Source organism: Plasmodium gonderi (genome assembly GCF_002157705.1).
Source record: "Plasmodium gonderi DNA, contig: Chr11, whole genome shotgun sequence".
NCBI lineage: Eukaryota > Apicomplexa > Aconoidasida > Haemosporida > Plasmodiidae > Plasmodium > Plasmodium gonderi.
In genome coordinates this window covers 1,324,206-1,348,084 of record NW_021628936.1, presented here as the reverse complement: position 1 = coordinate 1,348,084, position 23,879 = coordinate 1,324,206, and the positions used below count along the sequence as shown (strand labels likewise).

Here is a 23,879-nt window from a genome sequence, read left to right as displayed (position 1 = left end):
TTTATTTTATTTTTTTTTTTTCCAAAATAATTTTTTGAAACACTGTGTTCATAATTTCCTCGCAGAATATTTCATGTTTCACCAATTTCTATTGCAACTAAGATTTACTTTTAATTTTTTTGGTAAAAGTTATCTCCCTAGTGGGTACGTAAAAATGAGAATTTGTGGTCTAACGGACTTAGGGGGCTTATATACAAAACGGATATATATATATACATATAAATACAGCTAACGTGACGAATGATTTGTTCCACCCATGTTTTTGTCAAAAGGCAAAAATTTTATTTCAAAAAAAAAAAAAAAAAACCAAACATGCAAACATTCGAAAATTCCCTGACCTGTTCATACAACTTTGAGAAAAAAAAAAAAAAAAAAAAAAAAAAAAATTCAAACAGCTAGAAAGAAAATGGAAAATGATAAGTCTGCAACTAGAAACTTATATACCTATATGTATATATGTATATATGTATGTATATAAGTATGCATATATGTATGTATATGTTTCATTCCTTTTGCCCACTTTTATGTGAAGAAGGCATAGCTAAAATTTAAGAATATTCCTTTATTTTTCTAGGGCTAAAATGTGAAAATGGTAGAAATTAACGAAATTGAGTTTATTGAAGATACGGAATATTTCAAATTTCAACATGGAGCTTGTTTTTGTATGGTAGAAGAGGAAAAAAAACGAAAGAAGGAATTTTCCAATGTTGAAAAAAATATTCCAAGCAGTAATTTTATAATAAGTAATACAAAACAGAAGGGTCTTTATTTCTTTAACCAGCATTTAAATATTTTCTCTTTGTCTGACTTTTTATACAAAATTGATAATGAAAATAATAACGACAGCAATGACAAAATAAATATTAAAACCAAGCCCTTTGAGGAAAATATTCTTTTAATTGAAAACAATAAAACAGATGCTTTAGCCTTTTTGTATACAGATCGACAAAATTTTTATGTTTTTGATTATGACAGCGACAATGTGAAGCTGCATTGCACTCTGGGTATACAAGTTAGGAGTTTCAAACACATAGGTACAATTGAAGCTACGTTGTGTATGCTTGCATGTACACATATGTACCTGTGTGGAATTGTATGTGCTAGTGTGTGTTCATATGAAGACTCATAGTATACCTGTGTGGAATTGTATGTGCTAGTGTGTGTTCATATGAAGACTCATAGTATACCTGTGTGGAATTGTATGTGCTAGTGTGTGTTCATATGAAGACTCATAGTGTACCTGTGTGGAATTGTATGTACTGGTGTGTGTTCATATGAAGACTCATAATTTGCATGTGTGTCTTTTTCCTCACCACCAATCCCTCCCATTTTTTTTTTTTTTTTTTTTTTTTTTTTTTTTAAGACGACCTACTTTTCCTAGTTCTTAGCGACAACGAACGAGTGTACCTGCTGAAGGACAAGCAGTTGTATGAATGCCAAGAATGGACCACACCAGTTAACAATATTGATGAGAAGAACGGAGTTTTTCTTTTGACATATTCAAATAAAGAAGTATTCATTTTAAAGGATGAAAAAAAAAGCAACACTTATGACCTAAGTAACATTAGCAAAGAAATAGATGTCCCGTACCAAAGCTGTAATATAACATGTGCAAAAATTTTAGAAACAACAAAAAAAAAGAGAAAATTGTTTTTAGTAGTGTTATACAATGATTCAGATGAGCTAACAGCTGTTACATATGATGTGCAAATAGAACACGATAAAATAAAAAGAGTTAACTACTCAATTAATGATTATTTTTTTCAAAATTTTGACAAAAACACATTTGTTAAATGTACATACATAAGTGAATGGAAAACTGTGATAAGTATTTCATCTGAATCATGTGAAGCCGTAATTCATACACATAACCATAATATGATTGGAGAACCAAAAGATGAAGAGGAAAATGCAAATATGCAAAAATCATCAGATGGGGAAAATAATGAAGACCTTAAAATTCTGTGTATAAAGGAGGGATATAAAATGAACACACGTGAATCAGAAACCTTTTTTTTGTCACTTTTTATGTATTCCAAATATCAAGATAAAATATATCGAAAGAGTAAATTAGGAAATGTCCCTTTTTTGAAAAATCCTAGTGTTTTTTTCGTCTTACAAGATAATCAAAAAATTGTAGTTGAATATTTAGATAAGTATAAGTTAGTGGACAATACTGATTTTTCTATCAATGTTAATAATAAAGAGACGAATGAATGTGAAATGAAAGAAGTGACTATTCTTCCACCATTGAAACATGACATTATCGAATTGTATGAACCAGTATCATTCAATATATTCAAAATTTTCAAAGTCAAGGAAATTATTTCATATGAAAAAATGAGTCAAGTAAAAGGTGACGAACCAGTATTTCCTGCAACAATAAAGCAAAGCTTCTTCGATATCTTTCAAAGTAAAATAAAATCAACTGAGGAAAAGGTGATAGAAGAAGACAATAAAGAATTTCATTTTATGAAAGAACACTTCGAGGAGGGGTATGCTATCGGCACGATTAAACAGAAAAAAAATTGTACTACTGAAGAGAACGAGGTTGGTCAAGTATATCAAGCAAAACAAGTCCCCACCCAACAGGAGAAATATGATAAAAACCAAATTTTGGAGAAACGTCAACAATTATATAAAAGTGTTCGAAAAAGTAAAAAAATATATGAAGATGAAAATTTTATTGTTAACGAATTATCAGAAGGATTTAATAAATTAATAAAAAGTGGAATTTATTTTTGTGAAGATTTTTTGAATCACTTGAATGTGTATTCTATAGAAAAACGAAAAATATCAAATGTTGGTTCTAGAAAAAAGGAATGTTATTATGATAAAAAATGTGACACAGTTGTTTTTTTACGAGATAGTGTAATTGGGCAAGAAGTAGAGGAAGAAAAACCAGAAGATGATAACAATGAAGAAAAGAAAAAAAAAAAAAAATTACAAAAAACAAAGAAAAGCGAATTTCATGATTACTTCCACTGTGAAGATTTCAATTTTTATAAGCATAAAAAATTATCTGATATTCAATGTGAAAAAATTATCAGCAAAATAGAGCGAAAACAGCATTTTCTGTATGACTTAAAAAGGATCTTCATAAATGAGGACCGTTCGAAGGGAGATGAAACAGAGGAAGAAGATGAAAAAAAAAAAAAAAAAAAAAAAACGGTAAAAAGTTTTCAAAACGAGAAACCAGTTTTCAACGAACAGTTAAACGGAATAGATAAAACAGTTTTTAATCAAAATGAAAAAACGAATGAATTATTCAGCAGAGCAATCCAAGTTCGTTGGTCAAATGAAGAAAGAAAGAAATTTTATGAAAATTTAGATTTATACTTTTCCAAAAGGAAATTACTGAAAGTAAATAATGAAATTTTTAATATTTTACGAACAAATGATCACACCAGTATAAATTTACTTGAAACTGTCCTTTATAACATTTCTAAGTATAGTGAATTGAAACATTGTGAAGCGCTCATATATTTTATTTTAAAAAATATCCAAATAAAATTATTTTCTAGCTCGCTTTTTCTACTCGAAATGTACTTTTTCAATCTCCTAGAACCGTATCTCACGAGGAACGAATTAAGCAATTTGCAAATATATGATCAAAAGAACATGTTAAAGGAAAAATTTTCATTAAGAGGACATATAAGAAATCGAGAGAATTGTAATAACAATACTTTGAATGTTAATTTGAATTATAATGACAAGGAGTGTAATTTAGACAGTGAATACAGCACAGATAATTATTCGGAAGATGACCTATTGAAGAAAATAAAAAATGAAAAAAATTCCAAAAAAAAAAATGAATACCTTTCAAAAATGATACCCTTGTTCAATGAAAGGACGAACAAAGAAAGCGAATTGATTGAGTTTCATTTGATGCACGCAGGTGTTGATTTTTTGAATAACAGGTTGTGTCACACATTTTCACAAAAGCTGTTTCCAATTCTTATAGACAATAATTTGAATCAAATAGACACTGAGTTGAGTATGATAAAAAGTTATATCTCCCACGCCATTTTGGGTGAAGAGACATTCAATCTGATCTAGGTATGTCAAGACTGAGTAAAATTTCAGCAACAAAGTGTAAGAATCAATCATCGGTAGGTATGAGAGATACCCGCAAAGGGGTAGAAAAAAAAAAAAAAAAAAAAATTCAAGACATATTCAAGACTTCGAGGTGTCGTATGAGATGTGTTTTGCTATTTTTATTAGTAACTTTTGTTTTGCTATTTTTATTAGTAACTTTTGTTTTGCTATTTTTGTTAGTAACTTTTGTTTTGCTATTTTTATTAGTAACTTTTGTTTTGCTATTTTTATTAGTAACTTTTGTTTTGCTATTTTTATTAGTAACTTTTTTTTTTCCTTTTTTTATTAGTAACTTTTGTTTTGCTATTTTTATTAGTAACTTTTTTTTTCCTTTTTTTATTAGTAACTTTTGTTTTTCCTTTTTTTTTTTTTTTGAAACCTGGGGGAAGATTACCCTATACTTTACCAAATCGAGTAGTGTTCCTTGTAGCAACGGAAAATTTCCATGTTTTCTTTCTTCTTCGTCTTCTCTTCCTCCATGTCAAATGCTACCTAATTGAAAAATCATTCTTGTTATTTTTAAAAAAAGTTCTTTTAAAAATTTTAATTTCGAAGGCTAGTTTTGCTCATAAACATTATTACACATACGCAAATGAGCGGTAAAATTGGTACAAAAAAAAGAATCATAATGAAAATGAGTAAGGTAAATAATAAAAAAATTACAAAAAAAGATGAAAAATTATGAAATATGATGAAAAATGATGAAATATTCTGAAATATGATGAAAATGATGAAAAATGATGAAAAATGATGAAAATGATGAAAAAAATAAAATAAAAAAGGGGGAACGGCGCAAACGTGTTGGGATGAATATGGAAGAGAAAAATTAAGAAGAAATGATTACGAAGGAATGACTGCGGACCCATTAACTGGGATCATAATGGGTGTTCAGCTCTTCGGGTTTGTATATATATATATATATATGTACATTGCTCTGCCCGAATTCACGTTGTGCCACTGTCTGAAATGTGGGAACATAAGAAATGTTCGCATAGTTGGAAAAGTGCATCCTTCGAATCAATGATATCCTTTTTTTGTTTCAGAAAAATTTCCTTGTACTTTTTATTTACTTTAAAGTAGTTTTTGTATATCTTCAAATTTGTTTTATTTTTGTAATTCTTCAAACATTCAGTTGCAAAGTACACGAGCTGTGGACTTTCAGAACATAGCTTCAGGATGCAATCTATTCGTTTTATATTCTGTTGAAAATGGTTGGAAGCGGGAATAAAATAAAAAAAAAAATGCAAAAATTTTGTGGAGGTCATACTAAATCATCCCCACTCATGTGTCCATATGTGTCCATATGTGTATATATGTATGTATATGTATATGTATATATATATATATTTATTTATGCATCATAAGGTTGCACATTTATTCCATTGTGCACCTATGCGTAGAATCATTGTTGATATTCTCTTACTGTCAAGATGTTTTTGTTCATAAACATGTTGGCCTGGAGAGCCAAGACAATGCAAAGAAATTCCGGAAGGCACATTTTAAACAGTTTCTGAGAACGGGTCGAGTTAAGGGATGCATGTGCATATATGCATATATACGTACAGGTACATCCATACGTGCACCCATACATTCACACGTATGCATATGTAGGAGCAGCTCCTTATGTGCGAACAAAAGTGGGGTGGTGAAATATGTCGACAGGGAGTGCTTTGCTTTTATACCTGACCAATCCACACAAGTTGAACAGCTGAATTTTTACTTAGCCATGTTGAAATTTGTATTAAAATGTGATAAGCGTTTTTCGTTTCCACCTTGTCCAGAGTCCCTAAGGAGAATATTCCAGAGTTTGAAAAAATTTCACAATTTGGACAGACTTTCTTCGCGTTAGACATGTTTCTTGATCCTTTTGCTCTCTGCTGCATCGAATTGTTGGAAGAAGAACCTCTCTTTTTTAACCTATCTTCCTGAACAAACAGATTTTTCCTTCTTTTTTTCAAAATTGATTTCTTAAAATTTTCATAACGACCAGGTATACAATCACTAAGAGTTGATTTATTTTCTGTTACCACGAGAGAATCATGGCTTCTTTCCATTATGACATCGGAGAGGCAATCTCTCTCCACCTGGGTATTCCACTTATTGTAATCCAAATCATCTATCATCCAATTTTGTATATTTCTTTGTATGTACATCTTCTCATCATAGTCGTAATTCACACAACACTGGGAGGTACTATAACATGTGGTAGGACGATTGTCGTGAGTATCCTTACTGTTATGTATTTTGTTTCCATCAGGTGAAAAATATTCGCTGTGGTTTTTGCCTGTAGATGTAATAGCTACATAATCTACAAAATATTTGTCCATATCATTAACTTTCCTTCTACTTGAATTTATAATTTCTACCCTTTCTTGTCTTTTTTTTTTTTTTTTTTTTTCTTTTTTTCTAATCACTCTTCGGGTATTTTTTCCTTTCATTTTGCTGAAATTGTGTCCATTCAGAATCCTATAATGCTTACGTAAAATCTTGTAGTTAAATAGTGCACGCACGTAGGAAGTGTACTTGGGTACACTAGGTGGATTTAATTTATATGCTTCTCTTACCCCTACCAGCTTTTGTAATTTGGATGGAAATATGAATAACTCTGCACAAATTATGATGCACACAGATAACGTGTACTGTATCTGTATGCTCAAGATGAGTGCGTTCAGGTAAAACATATCCTCATTATTCTCTCTACCCTCGTTGCAATAAGGGTTGTCATTCTGAGGAGCATCCCTGAGGGGATTCTCTCCATGCACGTAGTGCACCTTAGGGGTACTCCACTTTTCTGCTCCGAGATTAGTAGCGGTGTCATCATTCGGGGTGCACCCATTTTGAGCGGTACTATTTGGAGCAGTTCCATTTGGAGTGTACCCATCCAAATTGTAAGCACCCACGGGAGAGAAATAATTCATATTAAATAGATCCACCACATTCCGATCTGGGGTTACTAACCTTGTCGAGATTGGAATTTGTGGAAGTACATCGTTCAACAGTGGGTTACGGGGAAGCACCTGGTCGGCCTTTAACTTGTCCCTGTAGTTACTTGTCGAAGGTGTGTAATTGATTTCTGCATCCCTCTTTTTAATATGTATATTCAAATATTTAGATGCAAGTAAAATATGTTGCGAAGTGTGGTAATGCAACATTGATGAGTAGTAGTAATATCCCTTGTAAAGCTTAACACATAAGCAATACAGAGATAAAATAATATTCTGTAATTTTTGCATTTTTTTTAACACTTTTATTATTAAAATTTTATCTTTCTTCTTTTTCATAAGAATTTGTACATTTTTATTATTAAACAGAATTAATTTTACAATGTTTTTTTTTCTCAAAAAAAACGGAATCAAACAATTATACTTTTTCATCATATAATTTATCCATTTGTTGTATAAGTAGCATTTATTTATTACATGCCAATGTAGAATTTTCTTTTTTTCATACTTGGATATTAGAAAAATTTCTCCTTTCCTTTGATCATCTTGAGATTGGTTCCATGTTATGTTAGAATCTTCCTTCACAACATTCTCATTTTCTGTCTGAAAATAATTATTACCTCTTTCTACCGACCTTACTAATACTTCTCTTTTGCATCTTTTTACTTCCCTCTGATCAGATTGCAAAAACTCCCGAGAGACATGCTTCATAATCCTGTGTGCATATGTATACTCATTCATGAAAATTAAAATGTGTATAAGATATGATGCACACCGATGTTTGTATATGAAAAAGGAACCATTTTCCCCTCCTTCCATTTTGTGAAAAATTTGCATCCATTTTTGTAACTCCTGCAGAATCTCCTTCAGCTCAAATTTGTAATATAAAATACAAAAGTAAAAGTTTGCAATCTCCCACGCGATGAGTATAAAATTGTCCTCTAGAAATTGTTTTTTCGCCTCCGCTTCTTTTTCCAAAAAGATGACAGAATCAGTAGAAGCATGGGCAGCAGCAGTAACAGAGGCAGATGCAGCGGTGCTTTTTTCATTATCCAAACTAACAGTTCTTGCTCTATGGAAAGTATTTCCAGGCAAGTGTCTAATTCGAGTGGCCAAGAGCGGTTCTTCCTCTGAAACAGATGCTTCCTCCAAGTCGAACTGCGTGCTTCTTTCATCCATACGAAGCAACTGCATCACCATACTAAAAACGAAAGTGTAATTTTTTTTTATAAATTCATAAATATCATTATAAGATGAACCTAAAAAAAATTTACAATTAATTGTTATCTGAATATATTGAAGATAAATTTGATTTTTATTCAACCATATGGAATTTATGTTACGTTTCAAAATGTTATGAAATAATTTATTTTCTTTAAATTTGCTTTTTAATATTCCTATATATGTTGCCAAATTTAAGTATTGTTTCTCGTACTCTTCATGCCATTGTATGTCATATATTTTTAATCTCCTTTTTATTTTTTTAAGCCATAAAATTGAGTTATCTTCTGGAATCCCATTTGTTCTATTTCTTATTTGCATTTCCATTTTATCGTAATTATTACTATCCATATGATAGTTTACAAGAGCCAATACTTGGCTAGGACTTGAAAAACCTTTATCTAATTCACATTTCTCACTTATTGACCCATTCAGGAAGGGAGATACAACTACTCCATCGCTACATTCTCTTTGGTAACTTCTTCTTTCGTTACTTCCTCCTTGGTTACTACCACCCATGTAATTCATAAAATAATTCTCCTTTTTTAAATGCAAAAATGAAGGAATTTCTTCAATTGATTGATATACATTACAGATGCATTCTACAGCACTCAAAAAATGAAAAGTTAGCATGTCAAATAAGCAATCCTTCTTTTCAAGTTTTAAAAGTGTTTTATTTTTGTATATCTTTTCCTCCTTGTCCATGTACCCTTTGGGAATCCCCCATTCATTTGAGACCATACCATTTGCCCTAACTAAAGATGTATCTGCTGAAGGTGAAACTTCTAATGAAGATCGTACTGATGGGGTGGTGCTTCTTCTCTCTCCTGCGCTTACTTCATTTCCTATACATTGTTCACTTTCCTCTCTTTGCTCCTTCACTCCAAATGTAATCCAATATTTTCTCAATACGGCACAGTTACGCTTCTGCAGAGATGAAAATCTTTTCACATTCTTGCTTATTATTTCTATTTTTCCATAATTTGCACTTAGTTTGTAATCCTCTTCCAACCAATTATTCTCCATGCTTACGTTATACATCATGTTGTTTATTTCATAAAAATTTTCACAAAAAATTCTCTCTACCCAAATCCACACATTGTAATAGTTATCATATATCTGTCTTGGTGATGGAAGGATCTCTTCACTTGTGTTCTTCACTACACCACCGTTCGTTCTATTGAATTCAATATGGTTTATGTCAAATAATGATTGTCTTCGGGTGTCGCCTCCTGCTCCATTTCCTACAACATCGCTTACATCATTTTGGGTTTCATTTTCTACCACATCATTTACATCTGTTCCTACTGAATCCCACGATTTGTCAACTCTCGCGCACTGCCCAGAGTGAGCACGAATAGACAAGGCAATAAACCTCTTTTGTGCAAAATTCAAAAACACTCTAAAAAATTTCCTGATGATAAGAACGTTTTTAACTGAATATTCCCTATTGTCATAAATTAAATTAAAAATTTCGATAATAATTAGACACAGCAATTTCTCAAAATCGGTTCTTGTTTGATATTGAACAATAGTTTCAATTTTATTATTCTTAAATAGGAAAAATTTATCCACTTGATTTGCTTTCAGTTCCTTTTTATTATTTTTTTCCTTTAGTGTTTCCTTCCGATGGTTCATGCTAAGACAAGCATTTGTTTGATTCATAGAATTTTTTTCAATTCTATTAATACATTTTGTTGTCTTCAAAATGCTTAGTCTCCTTTTCACATTTTTCTCGTATGTCATCCTTCTTCTTTTATATTTTTCATAAATGTATTCGTCTTCATTTATTTTATTTTTATGCAAATTTTCAGAAAATCTCTTTTTGGTACTTTTCCTACTAAGGTTCCTACCAATATTTGTAACAGATAATTTTCTTTTCTTGATTTTATTATATTTTATTTTATTTCTTATCCCCTTGCTTCCATAATTTCCAAAGGGATCCCTTCTTCTTTCACTCCTATTTTTATGAAATAAATTCAGGTAATATAGGATATTATTTTCTCTTCTATATTCATTTAGGTTCTGACTAGCGGTAATGTAATAAGCTAAAGCAAGAAAAATTACATCTAGAATCGTCTTTTCTTTAACCACATGATCATTTTTTAAATAATTAGTACGATATTTTATGACTTCCTCTGAAAGTTCACAGTTCATAGAAGTGATAATTTTAAAAAAAAAAAAGTGTTCAAACATCAGTATAGTATTTCCATTTTTGTTACAATTAATTATTGAAGAATTTAACAAAATTCCAATACAATACTTTTCAAACATTAGACAACCTTTGTTAAAATATTTCCATTTATTCATGTTAAAAATATGACATACTATTTGTGATACTATAATTAATATGCCTATATCTAGTAGTGGCCAATCGGATGGACAGTTATGAAAAATTTGGTCCATGAAATGGGATAGCTTTTTTTTGCTCCTCCCTTTTGGATCATCATCATTATTATGAACAGAGAGATTTTTCCTTTCCTCCGAAGTCTTGTGTTCTCTTGAGTCGTAATCTGCACAAGCGTCACTCCTCTCTGCATTTACAAATGTTCTGTATATCTCCTCCTCTTTCTCAAAGATTAAAAGCATCAACTTTTCCCCCAAATCGAAATTGTCGTTGTTTATTAATTGTAGAATAATCTCCATCCACCCGTGTTCATAGAAAACTGCATCCGCTGATGTGCAGGTGGGTACATCCGTTTTTTCCTTTCCCAAAGCATTTTCTACTCTCGCCTTTTCCACGTTATCTTCTACTCTCGCCTCTCCCACGTCATCTTCTACTCTCGCCTCTCCCACGTCATCTTCTACTCTCGCCTCTCCCACGTCATCTTCTACTCTCGCCTCTCCCACGTCATCTTCTACTCTCGCCTCTCCCACGTCATCTTCTACTCTCGCCTCTCCCACGTCATCTTCTACTCTCGCCTCTCCCACATCGTTCTTATTTAATTTTTTTTTTTTCTTTTTTTTTTTTTTTTTCCTTTTTCTCTCTTTCCTTCCTTCACCCCTTTTCGATCCCTTCATTATCATGTGCTTTACTTCCCCTTGCAAGCACTTCTCCACAGGGGAAATTATGTGTGTTTTTTTTTTCTTAATGACACGGTTGGAAGTGGTAAAATTTATTGAAAATGTTTCTATTTTCCTTCTTTTATTTCTACGCAATTTATCTACATCCTGTTCGTTTGAACGAAATTCTGCACCCTCAGCAGTGGATTGCGTTTCATCCCAGACCTTCATCACTTTTTCACTTTCTAACCCCTGAACCCTATTTAAATGTTTGTATACTTTTTTTCTTTTCCCATCATAGCTTCCTATTTTTGTTTCTTTTATTTTGTGCTTGCTCAAACTCAGGTTGTAATTCTTCTTGAACTTTAAATAAATATTGTGCATACTGTTTTTTCTTATCACTTTGTGTTTTTTCAGGGGAAAAAATGTATTATTTGCTACCTTTGGTGTTTTCAAATTGGTTTTTCTTTTCCCTTCTGCCTTTTGGTCGTCTTCACAAATAGTGCTATTCATTTCGCGTGCATTATCAGCTGGACCCAACTTGTGTTTTCCCAGAGTGTCAACATTCTCTTTGCTCAAGTTAGTTCTTAGCGGTATTACATCATTGTGTGTTTCAACTTGCTGTATGCCTTCCCACTCGTTACAACTGTCATAATGTGTGTGCACATTTTTCACATTATCAATATTTTTGCTTTTTCCTATGTTTTCACATTTAGAACTAATAGTTCCGCTAAGGGTTTTCTCACATTCATCACTCTTAGCACCACTGAGTGTGGTGTCCCAACTTTGTTCATGACATTCCCCAAGTGTCGACATTTCTTGTTTGCTATTATTTACTTTTATTTCATCCAAAATTTTACTTGTTAACACAACATTTCTTGTTTCATTTATCCATTGATTGTCATAATTTTTCTGACCATTTTGAGGAGTATTCAACTTGCACATATTCACATCGCTATCTTTTGGCTGGCATTCTTCATGAGATTCGTTTTTACTACTTACACAACTTTTAGAGGGAACCTCACTACAATTCATTGTTAATCCTTCTTCGTGACTCTTTTGCTTTAAGTAAAGTTTCACATTTTCTGTGATAACTTGCTCATCTTCAGATTCAACCCTTATGCAGACGTAATCGTTATTTTTTGCATGCACTATTTCTGTTATATCTCCATTTTTTTCATCCCCACTGCTGTGTTTTTTATTAAGCACGTTAATACTGCCACGTAGGGTGCTAACGTTTTTACATGTGTCTGCTTCGTCTGCTCTATCTGCCCCATCTGCTTCTGCCTCTTCTGTTGCTTCTTCTTTTACGTCCGCTTCAGCTGTCCCGATCAGGTGCACATGACTCGCGACACTACCAGATAAACGATCCACATGAAAAATTTTCCTTTTTACATCTGTCATGAACCCAGACTCGTCCACACCTAATTTGTTCTTCTCTTTTTTGAAATCGTCTACTTTTTCATCACTATGTGTTTCTCCAACGTTGCAATTTTCTTCCACTTCACCCCTCACAAGTGCACCACAATGAATTATCGTATTTGTTGAAAGATCGTCCGTTTTATAACCTCCTGCCTGTACATACACTCCGTTACATTCAGCTGATACATCATGAACAGGTGTGGCATTTTCTGAACTTGTATTTTCTAAGCTTTCATTTTTTGCCTTAGGAGAAGAATCCATTTCATCAGATTCATTCTGTTCATAATTTGTATGCTCGTCCTGTTCATAATTTGTAGGATCTTCCTGTTCATAATTTGTAGGATCGTCCTGTTCATAATTTGTAGGATTGTCCTGTTCATAATTTGTAGGATCGTCCTGTTCATAATTTGTAGGATCGCCCTGTTCATAATTTGTAGGATCGCCCTGTTCATAATTTGTAGGCCCACCCTGTTCATAATTTGTAGGCCCACCCTGTTCATAATTTGTAGGCCCACCCTGTTCATAATTTGTAGGCCCCTCTTGTTCATAATTTGTAGGCCCCTCTTGTTCATAATTTGTAGGTCCCTCCTGTTCATTCATTTTTTCCACATCATTGTGAGATTTCTTTCCCTCGGAGGGAGAAAAATATTCTGTCTCTTCGTAAGCTAAAACATTTTCTATTTTTACATTTGGTCTGATGAGCCTGTCAGAATAGTCTAAATTTACATGGCATTGACTTTGAGTCTTATCCATTAAACTGGGGGTAATACAATTCACCTTATTCTCTTCATCATTCATATTGTTATTTAACATCATCACGGTTGTGCAGCTAACATCTTCATACAAACAAGTTTTGAGAAACTTTTTTGTGGGTTCTGAATTAATAAGAGATGGGTCATAATTTGTCATATTTTCTTTGCATATTCCATTTGATTTTTGCCCACACTGTTGAACATTTTTTGCTGTTTCTTCAGAAGGAAGTATAACGTATGTTTCTTTTTCTGCCGAATAATTTTCATTATCCTGCTCTTTGTCCTGTTCTTTCTTCTCCCCATTCATAATATAATAAGACATGATATTATGATCTTCATCATTACTATTATATCCTACATCGTCACCCATTTCTGAAAAGGATTTATTTTCATTATTCACGTCTTTCTTACTATGAGCCTTCAAAACAGTATAATGTGTTGAAGAATAAATTTGTTTAAAATTTTTTTTTAATTTATTAACAATTTGGATAGGAATCAATTTTGTTCCTTGATTATTAATTGGACTATGAGATGATTTCATTGTTATACCTTGTATTTTACATTCTTTATTTTTAATTAACATGTTCTTCACATTTTTCGTTTGAAAATTTAATGTACTCAACTGTTTAGCTTTATTTTTATTCATATTTATGGGGGATAGTTCATTTTTAGTTCTTATTTCCTCCTGTTTATACAATGAACATCTGGTTTTTCCATTCTTTGATACTTTGTTATTATTATGTTTACTTCCGAATGTTGTAAAAGCAACCTTAGCTGATTGTGTACTTTTTAGAATCAAATTAGATTCTCCATTTATTTCATACCTTTCTAATGGCAGCACATCATTTGGTTCATTGTTTCTACATTTTACACTAGAAGAAGCAATGTTATGGATAGATTTTTCCTTTAGTTTGCTATGTCTACCTGATTCTCGTGAAAAATTATCTTCGGTATTAAATTTCAATTTGGAATTACTAATAGTTAAAGAACCATTCCTTTGAATGGTAGAATGCTGTTTCATACTTTCTACATTACTTCCTTTATCAATACTGGTGTTTCCATTACCGTTCATATTACTCTTTTGGGAAATGGAATTTCGATTTCTAACCATTGTAGAATATCTTTTAATGAATTGTTGCTTTGTTTCAAATATGTGTGGCGCGCATTTCTTTTCATTTCCTTTTGATTTTAGGTTATCTTTGTCAGCAGTAGATGCACATTTTATTACACTTTTTATTTTTTCTCTATTTAACAAATCATTTTTATTTAAAATAGTGTTTCTTCTGCTTAGTTCTGAATTTCCATTTTTGTTCTCCAATTTTCCTTCCACATGTTCCTCTTTTTCGGGATTCATAATGGTATTAATTAATGTCATTTTCAAATTTTTGTGAAAACTATCATTGTACATAAAATTTGGTGAGTTGTTTCTTCCTAGATATTTTTCTCTTCTTGATGTATAACTGGGTGTGTAAAAAGTTTGTTTTTTTGCAATTTTTTCATTTTTACTTATGCCCAGAATAAAAGGTTTACTTATTCCGTTTTTCTTTAAATCGCTCGTTTTGTTAATTAGGGAGTTTGTTCCTTTTCCAATTAAAGGTGACATTCTACCATTTTGTGATATGATGTTATCACGTGTTCCTATAACAACGCTAGCGTATGCCTTTTGCACCTGCTTGTGCATCGTGAGTGATGTTCTAGGAGTGTCTTTCATGGTTCCATTACGAATTTTCTCATTCGTAGGTTTATTTTTTTCGCATGCAATGGTGAACTTACCAAGTTGGCTACTTCTGCAAGTAGCCCCTTCTTCCATACAATCCCCATTCCTATGGAATATCTTTTTTTCGCTATTTTTTTTGTCATTTGTTGGAATTCTTATTCGGTCTAGTTGTACCTTTCTATTTGCATAATCAATGGGGTCTTTTATTGTACCAATAGACGTAATCTGTTTATTATCATGTTTTACATTCATCCAAGTTCTCCTAACAGAGGATATATTTTCATTAATCCTTCTAACATCCTTGTTGACATTTATTTTTTTTTCAGAATTTACTGGAACTGATTTTAATTCTGTTAATTCACTAATTGTTCTAGACAATTGTGGTTTTTTACTTACTTCTATGTTGTTATTTTCTTTTTTGTTCATTTTTGTGTCATTATCGACCAAGTTGTTATCATTTGTTCCTAATACTGATTTCCTATTAATTATTTTATTAATAACATTTTTTACATTATTTCTTAACAAATTAATGTATCCCCTATTCTTGCTATTCCCTACATTATTTGTAGTATTCATTGCAGTGCTTCCATTTTTATATTCCATAATTTTTTGCTCAGTAGAACCATTTAATTTGTCTTTACAGTTTCTGCTTTTATCATCAGTTATACTATTCCTACATTTTGTGCCATCAAAATTCGGTAGATTCCTCATCTGGGTGTTACTTATATTTCGATGGAGTAATAAATTTTTACTTCTGTCAATTCTAAGTTGAGATGTTGTTAGGCTTCTAAGCGAATCGGTATAATTTCTGCAGGATTTTTCATTATTCGTTAATTTTTTATTATTAAACACTGTTTTTTCAAGTGTAGCACGATTCATTTTTGTATTAAATTCGTTGGCATCGTCTATTTTGTCTTGTCTTGTTTTGTTATGCTTTATTATTATTATTTTGTTTTTACAAATCTCCCCCTTGAAAAACTGGACAAGTGTGAAAACCTTTTGGCATGTTTATTCTTACATGTGCCTAATCATATTGTGGCATTCGTTCAATTATGAGTTTCTCTAAATTATTTTTTTCGTCCTTCATTCCTATGTATGTACATAAATATTATTGGTCGTATTATTGGTAAGAATAGCAATATTAGCAACATTAGCAATGTTGGTAAGTTTTAAAATATTAACAATGTCAATGGTAAAACGCGTGTCAATCACATTAACGCACATATTAAATTCTCTACATATAACCGATGTTGAGTTGATTATATATATCTTTAACTTATATGAACAGTTCACAAAAAAAAAAAAAAAAAAAAAAAAAAAAATTGGATGAAGACAAAAAGTGGCGTATCTATATCTCTTAAATTTTCTTTAATGAATAGTATATCCTCATTAATGATATTTTGTCTTTTCTTTACACTATAAGTGTTACAAAAAGTACACATTACATATAATTTATACAAAAATTTTATTCGTTCTTTGATTTTTTTAAGCATGTTAATTTTAAAGCATCAATTTTTTTAAATAAGACATACTGGGGAATACGAACATTTTTAAAAAATTAAATAGACTATGTAAGAAAAGAAAAAAAAAAAAAAAAAAAGAAAAAATTCAAAATGATTTAACATAAGCGTCTTAAATGCTTTCCAAAAATAGATAATTCAAAAATGTTTAAGCTTATGTTCAAGATGAAGTATAAGCAAAACAAAAAATATTGAAATGAATGAATTGCCACTTTTTTGCATTATCTCAGGTGACATATTATTTTCAGTGGTTTCATGACATCAGGTAAATATATATATATATATATATATATATATATGTATATATAAATCCGTGTGAGTTTTTATATGCGTAAAAAAAAATGAGCGAAACGAAAAATCAAAAATACAAAATACCGAAAATGGAGAATAACAAAATGAAGAAATAGGAAAGTGCGAAATTGTTTGATGAAATATTCCCTTAAATTATTTATTCTAAATAAAGGATAGCAGAATTGTCTATTCCTTTTTAAATTTTCTCCCTTTTTATCCCATATAATATTCAACGTTATTTTATTTAAATTTTTTTTTATCCTTATAGGTATTTTGGCTAGACATATACAGATATTTTCTAAGAAGAAAAAAAAAAAAAAAAAAAAAAATATATTTTAATAAATAAAAAAAAAATGGAATTCGAAAATATAGTTTTCTTTTTTTTTTTTTTTTTTTTTTTAAGAAATTCATTTTTATTAGTAATAGGATGTAGACTGCCTTTTTGATTACGAACTGTTTTTGTTTGTATGCATATTCAACATGAGGGCGACGATTTTTCGAAGGAAAAAAAAAAGGGAATTACATAGAGCTGAGCTTTCCCAAAAAAGGGATATAAAGCAATTTTCAAATTAAACATTATCCTGTTTTTGGTCCTGTGTGCATAAACCGTGTACACAAATATACCCATATGGGAATAGAAATGGATCTACAAAGTTTTAAGCCTTTTACTGAAAGTAACATTATCATGATGAGATCTCCATTAAGGTGCAGTTTTCAATATTTCCTTCCCTTAACTATTACTACTAATTTGTTTGGCTGTGTTACGAGACCCTCTACAACTACTGTTATATACATGGATTCGGTCATATATACTACTGTCCCATATATTGTGTTATAAACGTTTTGGGCGTATGTAGCTAGCTTTTTTTTTTTTTTTTTTTTTTTTTTTTTTAAAGGTATCTCCTTATTTCCCTGTTTTCTTAAAAAGGAAAAGTTAACCCACATCGTGCTTCATTAATTCTGTGGTTCATTGGGGCATCCATTAATGCAATAGACAAATCAGCCAAATTTTTTTTTTTGTTCCCTTTTACTCTATTTTATGTTATTCTATTTTATTCCATTCATTTTTATTTTATTCTATTTTATTTCATTCATTTTTATTTTATTCTATCTTATTTCTTTCATTTTAATTTTATTTTATTTATTTTTATTTTACTTTTAAAAACCTACTCTCCATTATAAGTAGCCACTTGGCTGGCTATCATCTTCATTTATCAACCCAACTGTTGCGTCTTTAACTGCCAGCAGTCTCACCACAGTAAATATTTCTCTGCTTTAAAGGGGAAAAATGTCCATATCTACCATATTAGTAGCAGCAAAAATGTGTATTATATATATTCTGAGATATACCACCGTTCATATAACTGCACCTTATAATCCCCCTTAAAACGATCACAACAAAAAAAAAAAAAAAAAATACACTATCAATTTAAATTTGCTAAATTTTTATTACTTTTATTTAATTTTATACATACACACATATATACATTTATAGACACGTACAGGCAGGCCCACATGGTAACATACACACACATATAATTATCTTTTAAAAGAAGATGGGGCATTGTAATTTTCGGCCCCCCCCTTCCTTACTTAAAAAATATACAATTTTGTTATAATGGTGAAAAATAAAATTAAAAAAAGTTTAGATGTATAAAGTTTGCATGTACAAAGTTTACATGTACAAAGTTTGCATGTACAAAGTTTGCATGTTCGCAGGCATGAGCGTAACAATGTAATGGCTAGATGGATGAATATATTAGATAACAGCCGGTGTGGAAAACTACGTAAATGTATAACTGTGTAGGGACACACGTGTACAACGCATAATTGAAGTAAGGCTACAAAATAAGAGAAGTGGAGATAGTTAGGACTATAATAAACCAAGAATTATGAGTACAAGTCATCATCTACATTGTATTCTTGGGGCTCTTCGTTATTTTCCTCATCGGGCCAGTCAATGATAAAATCTTCATTTGCACCTCCCGTTTTTGTTTTGTATAAAGGATCGAATTTTATTCTGAAGTTATCATACTTAATTAGGTCTGCTTGAGAAACACTTCTTCTTGCTCCAGCTAATCCCTCCTTGAAATGATGTCTTGTAATTTCGTACTTGATTGCATTTTCATCGTTATTCTGAGCTCCGGTGGTATTGGCATCATTGGTGGTACTGGCAGCATTGGTAGTACTAGTGGTATTGGTGGCACTTTGCGAATTTTCAGCATTTTCATTTGGATACATTTGCAGCTTCGATTTTTTATTCATTTCCTCTGCATCGATGGCATCTCGAATGGCAGCTCTTGCAGCCCTTTGGCAAAGCTCAGCCAAATCCGCACCACTAAATCCAGCGGTTTTTTGAGCCAAAAAGTCAATGGGTACATTATCAGCTACAGGACATTTCCTCAATATAGCACTTAGGATAGAAATTCTAGCTGCTAAATCAGGTAAAGGGATGTAAATTAACTGATCTAATCTTCCCGGTCTTAGTAAAGCCTCATCTAGCAATTCTGGTCTATTTGTTGCACCTATAAAGAAAAGATTTTTCTTTGGTCCGACACCATCAATTTCTGTCAGCAACTGATTCATTACACGATCACCAGCACCACTACCATCTCCAAGAGAAGATCCTCTTTGGGTTCCTATGGAATCTAACTCATCAAAAAATAACACACAAGGTGCAGCTGCCCTTGCTTTGTCAAAAACTTCTCTAACATTAGCTTCTGATTCACCAAACCACATTGTTAACAATTCTGGTCCTTTAATAGACACAAAATTGGCTGAACATTCAGATGCAACTGCTTTAGCTAATAATGTTTTACCACATCCTGGAGGTCCATAAAATAAAACACCTCTAGATGGAGCCATGCCAAATTTTTCAAATTTATCTGGATGATCAATTGGATATAATATCATTTCTCTTAAGGTATTTTTCACTTCATCTAAACCACCAATATCATCCCATTTGACATTCGGAACTTCCACAACAGTTTCTCTAAGAGATGATGGGTTGCATGTACCTAAGGCCATGTTAAAATGATCTTGCGTTACACACATACTTTCCAGAACTTCCTTGTCAATAATTTCGTCTTCCAAATCTATTACATCCATTTTTTCTCTTATACATGTTAATGCGGCCTCTGTACATAATTGTGCTAAATCTGCACCGACAAAACCATGAGTGCTACTAGCCAATTCTTCTAATTTCACATCAGGAGATAATTTCATATTTTTTGTATGTATCCGTAAAATTTCAAATCTTCCATTATCATCTGGTACTCCTATATCAATTTCTCGATCAAATCTACCAAATCGTCTTAAAGCTGGATCTATGGAATTCTGTCTATTTGTTGCTGCTATAACTACTACCTGACCTCTACTTTTAATTCCGTCCATTAAGGTTAGTAATTGAGAAACAACTCTCCTTTCAACTTCGCCATTGGTTTTCTCCCTCTTGGGTGCTATAGAATCAATTTCGTCAATAAAAATAATTGCAGGGGAATTTTTCTCAGCTTCTTCAAAAGCTCTTCTTAAATTTGCTTCTGCTTCTCCAGCCATTTTACTCATAACTTCTGGTCCATTTATTAAAAAAAAAAATGCTCCTGTTTCATTAGCAACAGCTCTAGCTATACAGGTTTTACCACTACCTGGAGGCCCATATAGTAATACGCCTCTAGGTGGTTTTACACCTAATGTTTTGAATAGACCTGGATGTCTCAATGGTAATTCAATCATTTCTCTAATTTGGGCTAACTGTTTTTTACATCCTCCTATATCATCATATCCAATTTCATCTAATTTTTCTTCATCGTCTCTTTTGATAGGATCTCCTTCATAGTATATGACTGTGTCAGGGGAAACTATGCAAAAATCATCTGGATCCACCTCAACAACTTTAAATTCTACTGACATGAATCCTCCTCTCACAAGAAATAAATCTCCTTTTTTAACGGGTCTGTAAGATTCATTGAAATATGGCTTTAGAAAAATTTCGAAAAGCGTGTCTTTCGCTAATCCTTCGATTGTGTCATCTATTGGCAATACTTGAATTTTTTTCCCGTAAGGAATTTCGGGGCAAGCCTTCACATAAACTACGTCTACAGTGAGGGGAAGAAATATGTGAGAAACATGTATATCATGTGCAAACCGAGTAAGAAAGACATATTATGTGTGTGTGTGTTTGTGTGTGCATTCATAACGCGTAGGCAAAGTACTGACACGAGGGCAAAATTCGTGCTGAATAATTTAAATAAAATAGAACAATTTAGAATAATTGAAGTTTTCACAAAAAATGGAACTAATGTGGCATATGAAAAAGTCAGATATGTAAAACAATGTGCATATAATTTCCCCCAATCATAGACATTTCTAGTTTTCATTCACTTATAGGTCCAACTGAAGTGAACATTAATATTTGCTTCTTTCTACATTACCTCCTAAACAAACCCTCAGATTTTTCCTAGCAACTTTGTTAATACGAATTTTTCCTTCATCTAAATCGTTGTCATTTAAAATAATGCAAATAGTAGAGTGCCTCTTTTTTCCCTTAATCAAAATTGTATCGCCCCTAAAAAAATTCAATTCCTCCATTCTCTTGGTATTCAGAGCAACCACAGAATTATCATCATTTGTTGCTTCTTCCACTATCAACCTACTTAAGTTTTTCTTCTTCGTTACCTTTCCATCTTTAGCACTCTCATCCGGTAGCGCTTTTATGTCGACACTATTTTCCATTATGGTGCATGCACCCGAGGCATATATAAAAATGTACAAATGGTTATATATATATATATATATAGAAGCTCCCGCAGGGTGACACACAATGGATTACGCAAAAAAAAAAATAAAAAAAAAAAAAAAAAAACCTTTTTTACACATACATTCACATGTACGCTTCTAAGATCTCTAAACAAGACTGTAAATTTTTTTTCTTTGCAACGGTAAGATATCCACAACACGTAATTGGCATAAAATACGTATATATGAACGTGTGAACTTGTATGCTTGTAATACGCTTAGGGGGATTAGGGGATTGGATGGGTGACAAAATGGAGGGAGAAATGGCCTTTTAACACACACATACAAAATGTGTTCTTTTCTCACACGATACTGTGTTTGCGCGCACATGTATATCTAATAGCTTGACTTTCTGATAACTTAGTTTTACTTTTAAATTCACGTTAACGAACCTTTTTTTTTCTCTTTTTTTTTTTTTTTTTCTTTTTCTTTTTTTCTTTCGACTCGGGATGGACGTTTTGTTAAATGTTTAATTGAGTATCGTTCAACAAAAATGAAAGAATGAACAAAAGGGGTGTGCGTGAAAAAAATAATAAATAGGTAAACAAAAATGAAAATAAAAAAAAAAATAAAGAAGTAAAACACGGATGCAATGAAACAGTGAAACAAAATAACTACACTAAATTCACGTGAGTACAATAAAACCAGTGAAATGAAAGAAAAAACAGCAAAAATACACAGTGAAGTGAAACTGAATTTATAAAAAAAAAAAAAAAAAAAAATTACCATCCAGTTAAAGAAAGAAAAGAAAGAAAAAAAAAAATGTAAAGCAGAAAGCAGTAAAGCAGAAAGCAGTAAAGCAGAAAGCAGTAAAGCAGAAAGCAGTAAAGCAGAAAGCAGCAAATCAGAAAGCAGTAAACAAAAAGTGTACACGCAGGAACGTATGCACAAAAAAATAAAAAAAAAGGGAATGAAAAATTTATAGTAAATATGTACACCACCATATGTGTATTAAACATATGTTTGCATATAAGTATGAAATATTCCCTTTTGTTATATAATATTATATAAATATGAGAAAATTCATGTGTAAAAAATTTTGGGACTCTTCTTCAGAAAAAAAGTTCGATAATATAATGTATAGATTGTTACGCTTTTGCGAAATGCAAAAAGAAGATTATTATACATGACACTCCTTTTAAATGACTTTCACATTTTTGTAAATCACATCCCCGCTATATTTTAAATTTCCAAGTTTTACTAACTTTTTGCAGTAAGGAGAGGGGGTAATTTTTTTTTTTTTTTTTTTTTTTTTTTTGTCACTCTTGGGGGCAAATTTTACCACATTACATAATTTACATGCAACATGAGAAAAGAGGAAAATAAAAAAAAAAAAAAATTGCTTATAAAAATGTCTTTCCCAAATATATACCCCAAATGATGTTTTCCCAAATATATGCCCCAAGTGATGTTTTCACAAATATAAGCCCCAAGCGATGTTTTCACAAATTTTTTTTTTTTTTTTTGCACATTTTACGTTTAATCATTGTGAACATTTATATATTATAGTTAAAATGTGGGGAAGTATTATTTCTTTACTCATTTATTTTCCTTCACATTGCATTGTGGATAAGGAAATTTGCTATTTCTCACTAATGGTGCAATGGATCTATGAGTATGAAGTTCCGTTCCCATGCCAACATATGGGGGCTTGTCCATTTATAGGGGTAATTATAACTCCATTCGTAGGCCCCTCTTTTTACGACCAATTTTTTTACTATCCATTCTTTTTCTATATTTTTTTACAAGACATTTTTCCACCCCTTTTACATATTACATATCCCTTCTTAACAAGTCGAACAAAAGGCAATGTATCATCTACATATTGAGAGGACTATAAGATTATCTCTCTTTTTTTTTTTTTTTTCCCTCTCTCTATCTCTCAAATTTCAAAAGGTTAAAATGTTCAAAACTTTAAGTGTACAATTTTTGGTGCAACCAATGTGTATAATTATTTTCCACTATGAACACCCATTTTTCGCTTGACAGTACTTTTATATGATGCACAGGCGAGGGGGGGGGAGGTATATACATATATATATATATATATATATATATATATATGTATATATATTTCCCTATTACATTTTTTAAATATTTTTTAATTACCTACATGCCC

The 23,879-nt window shown here is 31.5% G+C and overlaps 3 protein-coding genes across 3 annotated transcripts; 1 reads left to right on the top strand and 2 right to left on the bottom strand.

Moving 5' to 3' along the window:
• Window positions 1–589: 589 nt before the first annotated feature.
• PGO_112890 (hypothetical protein, conserved) lies at window positions 590–4,059 on the top strand (the record flags this gene model as incomplete). The annotated part of the gene is made up of 2 exons (XM_028688623.1): window positions 590–1,034; window positions 1,364–4,059. 2 exons carry the CDS (start codon window positions 590–592, stop codon window positions 4,057–4,059), a joined length of 3,141 nt encoding a protein of 1,046 aa, XP_028544424.1.
• A 983-nt stretch (window positions 4,060–5,042) lies between these two features.
• Window positions 5,043–16,034, bottom strand: PGO_112880 (hypothetical protein, conserved; the record flags this gene model as incomplete). The annotated part of the gene is made up of 3 exons (XM_028688622.1): window positions 5,043–5,297; window positions 5,522–5,608; window positions 5,781–16,034. 3 exons carry the CDS (start codon window positions 16,032–16,034, stop codon window positions 5,043–5,045), a joined length of 10,596 nt encoding a protein of 3,531 aa, XP_028544423.1.
• A 2,822-nt stretch (window positions 16,035–18,856) lies between these two features.
• Window positions 18,857–21,697, bottom strand: PGO_112870 (cell division cycle protein 48 homologue; the record flags this gene model as incomplete). The annotated part of the gene is made up of 2 exons (XM_028688621.1): window positions 18,857–21,060; window positions 21,397–21,697. The coding sequence occupies 2 exons, from the start codon at window positions 21,695–21,697 to the stop codon at window positions 18,857–18,859; spliced, it is 2,505 nt and encodes an 834-aa protein (XP_028544422.1).
• Window positions 21,698–23,879: the final 2,182 nt, after the last annotated feature.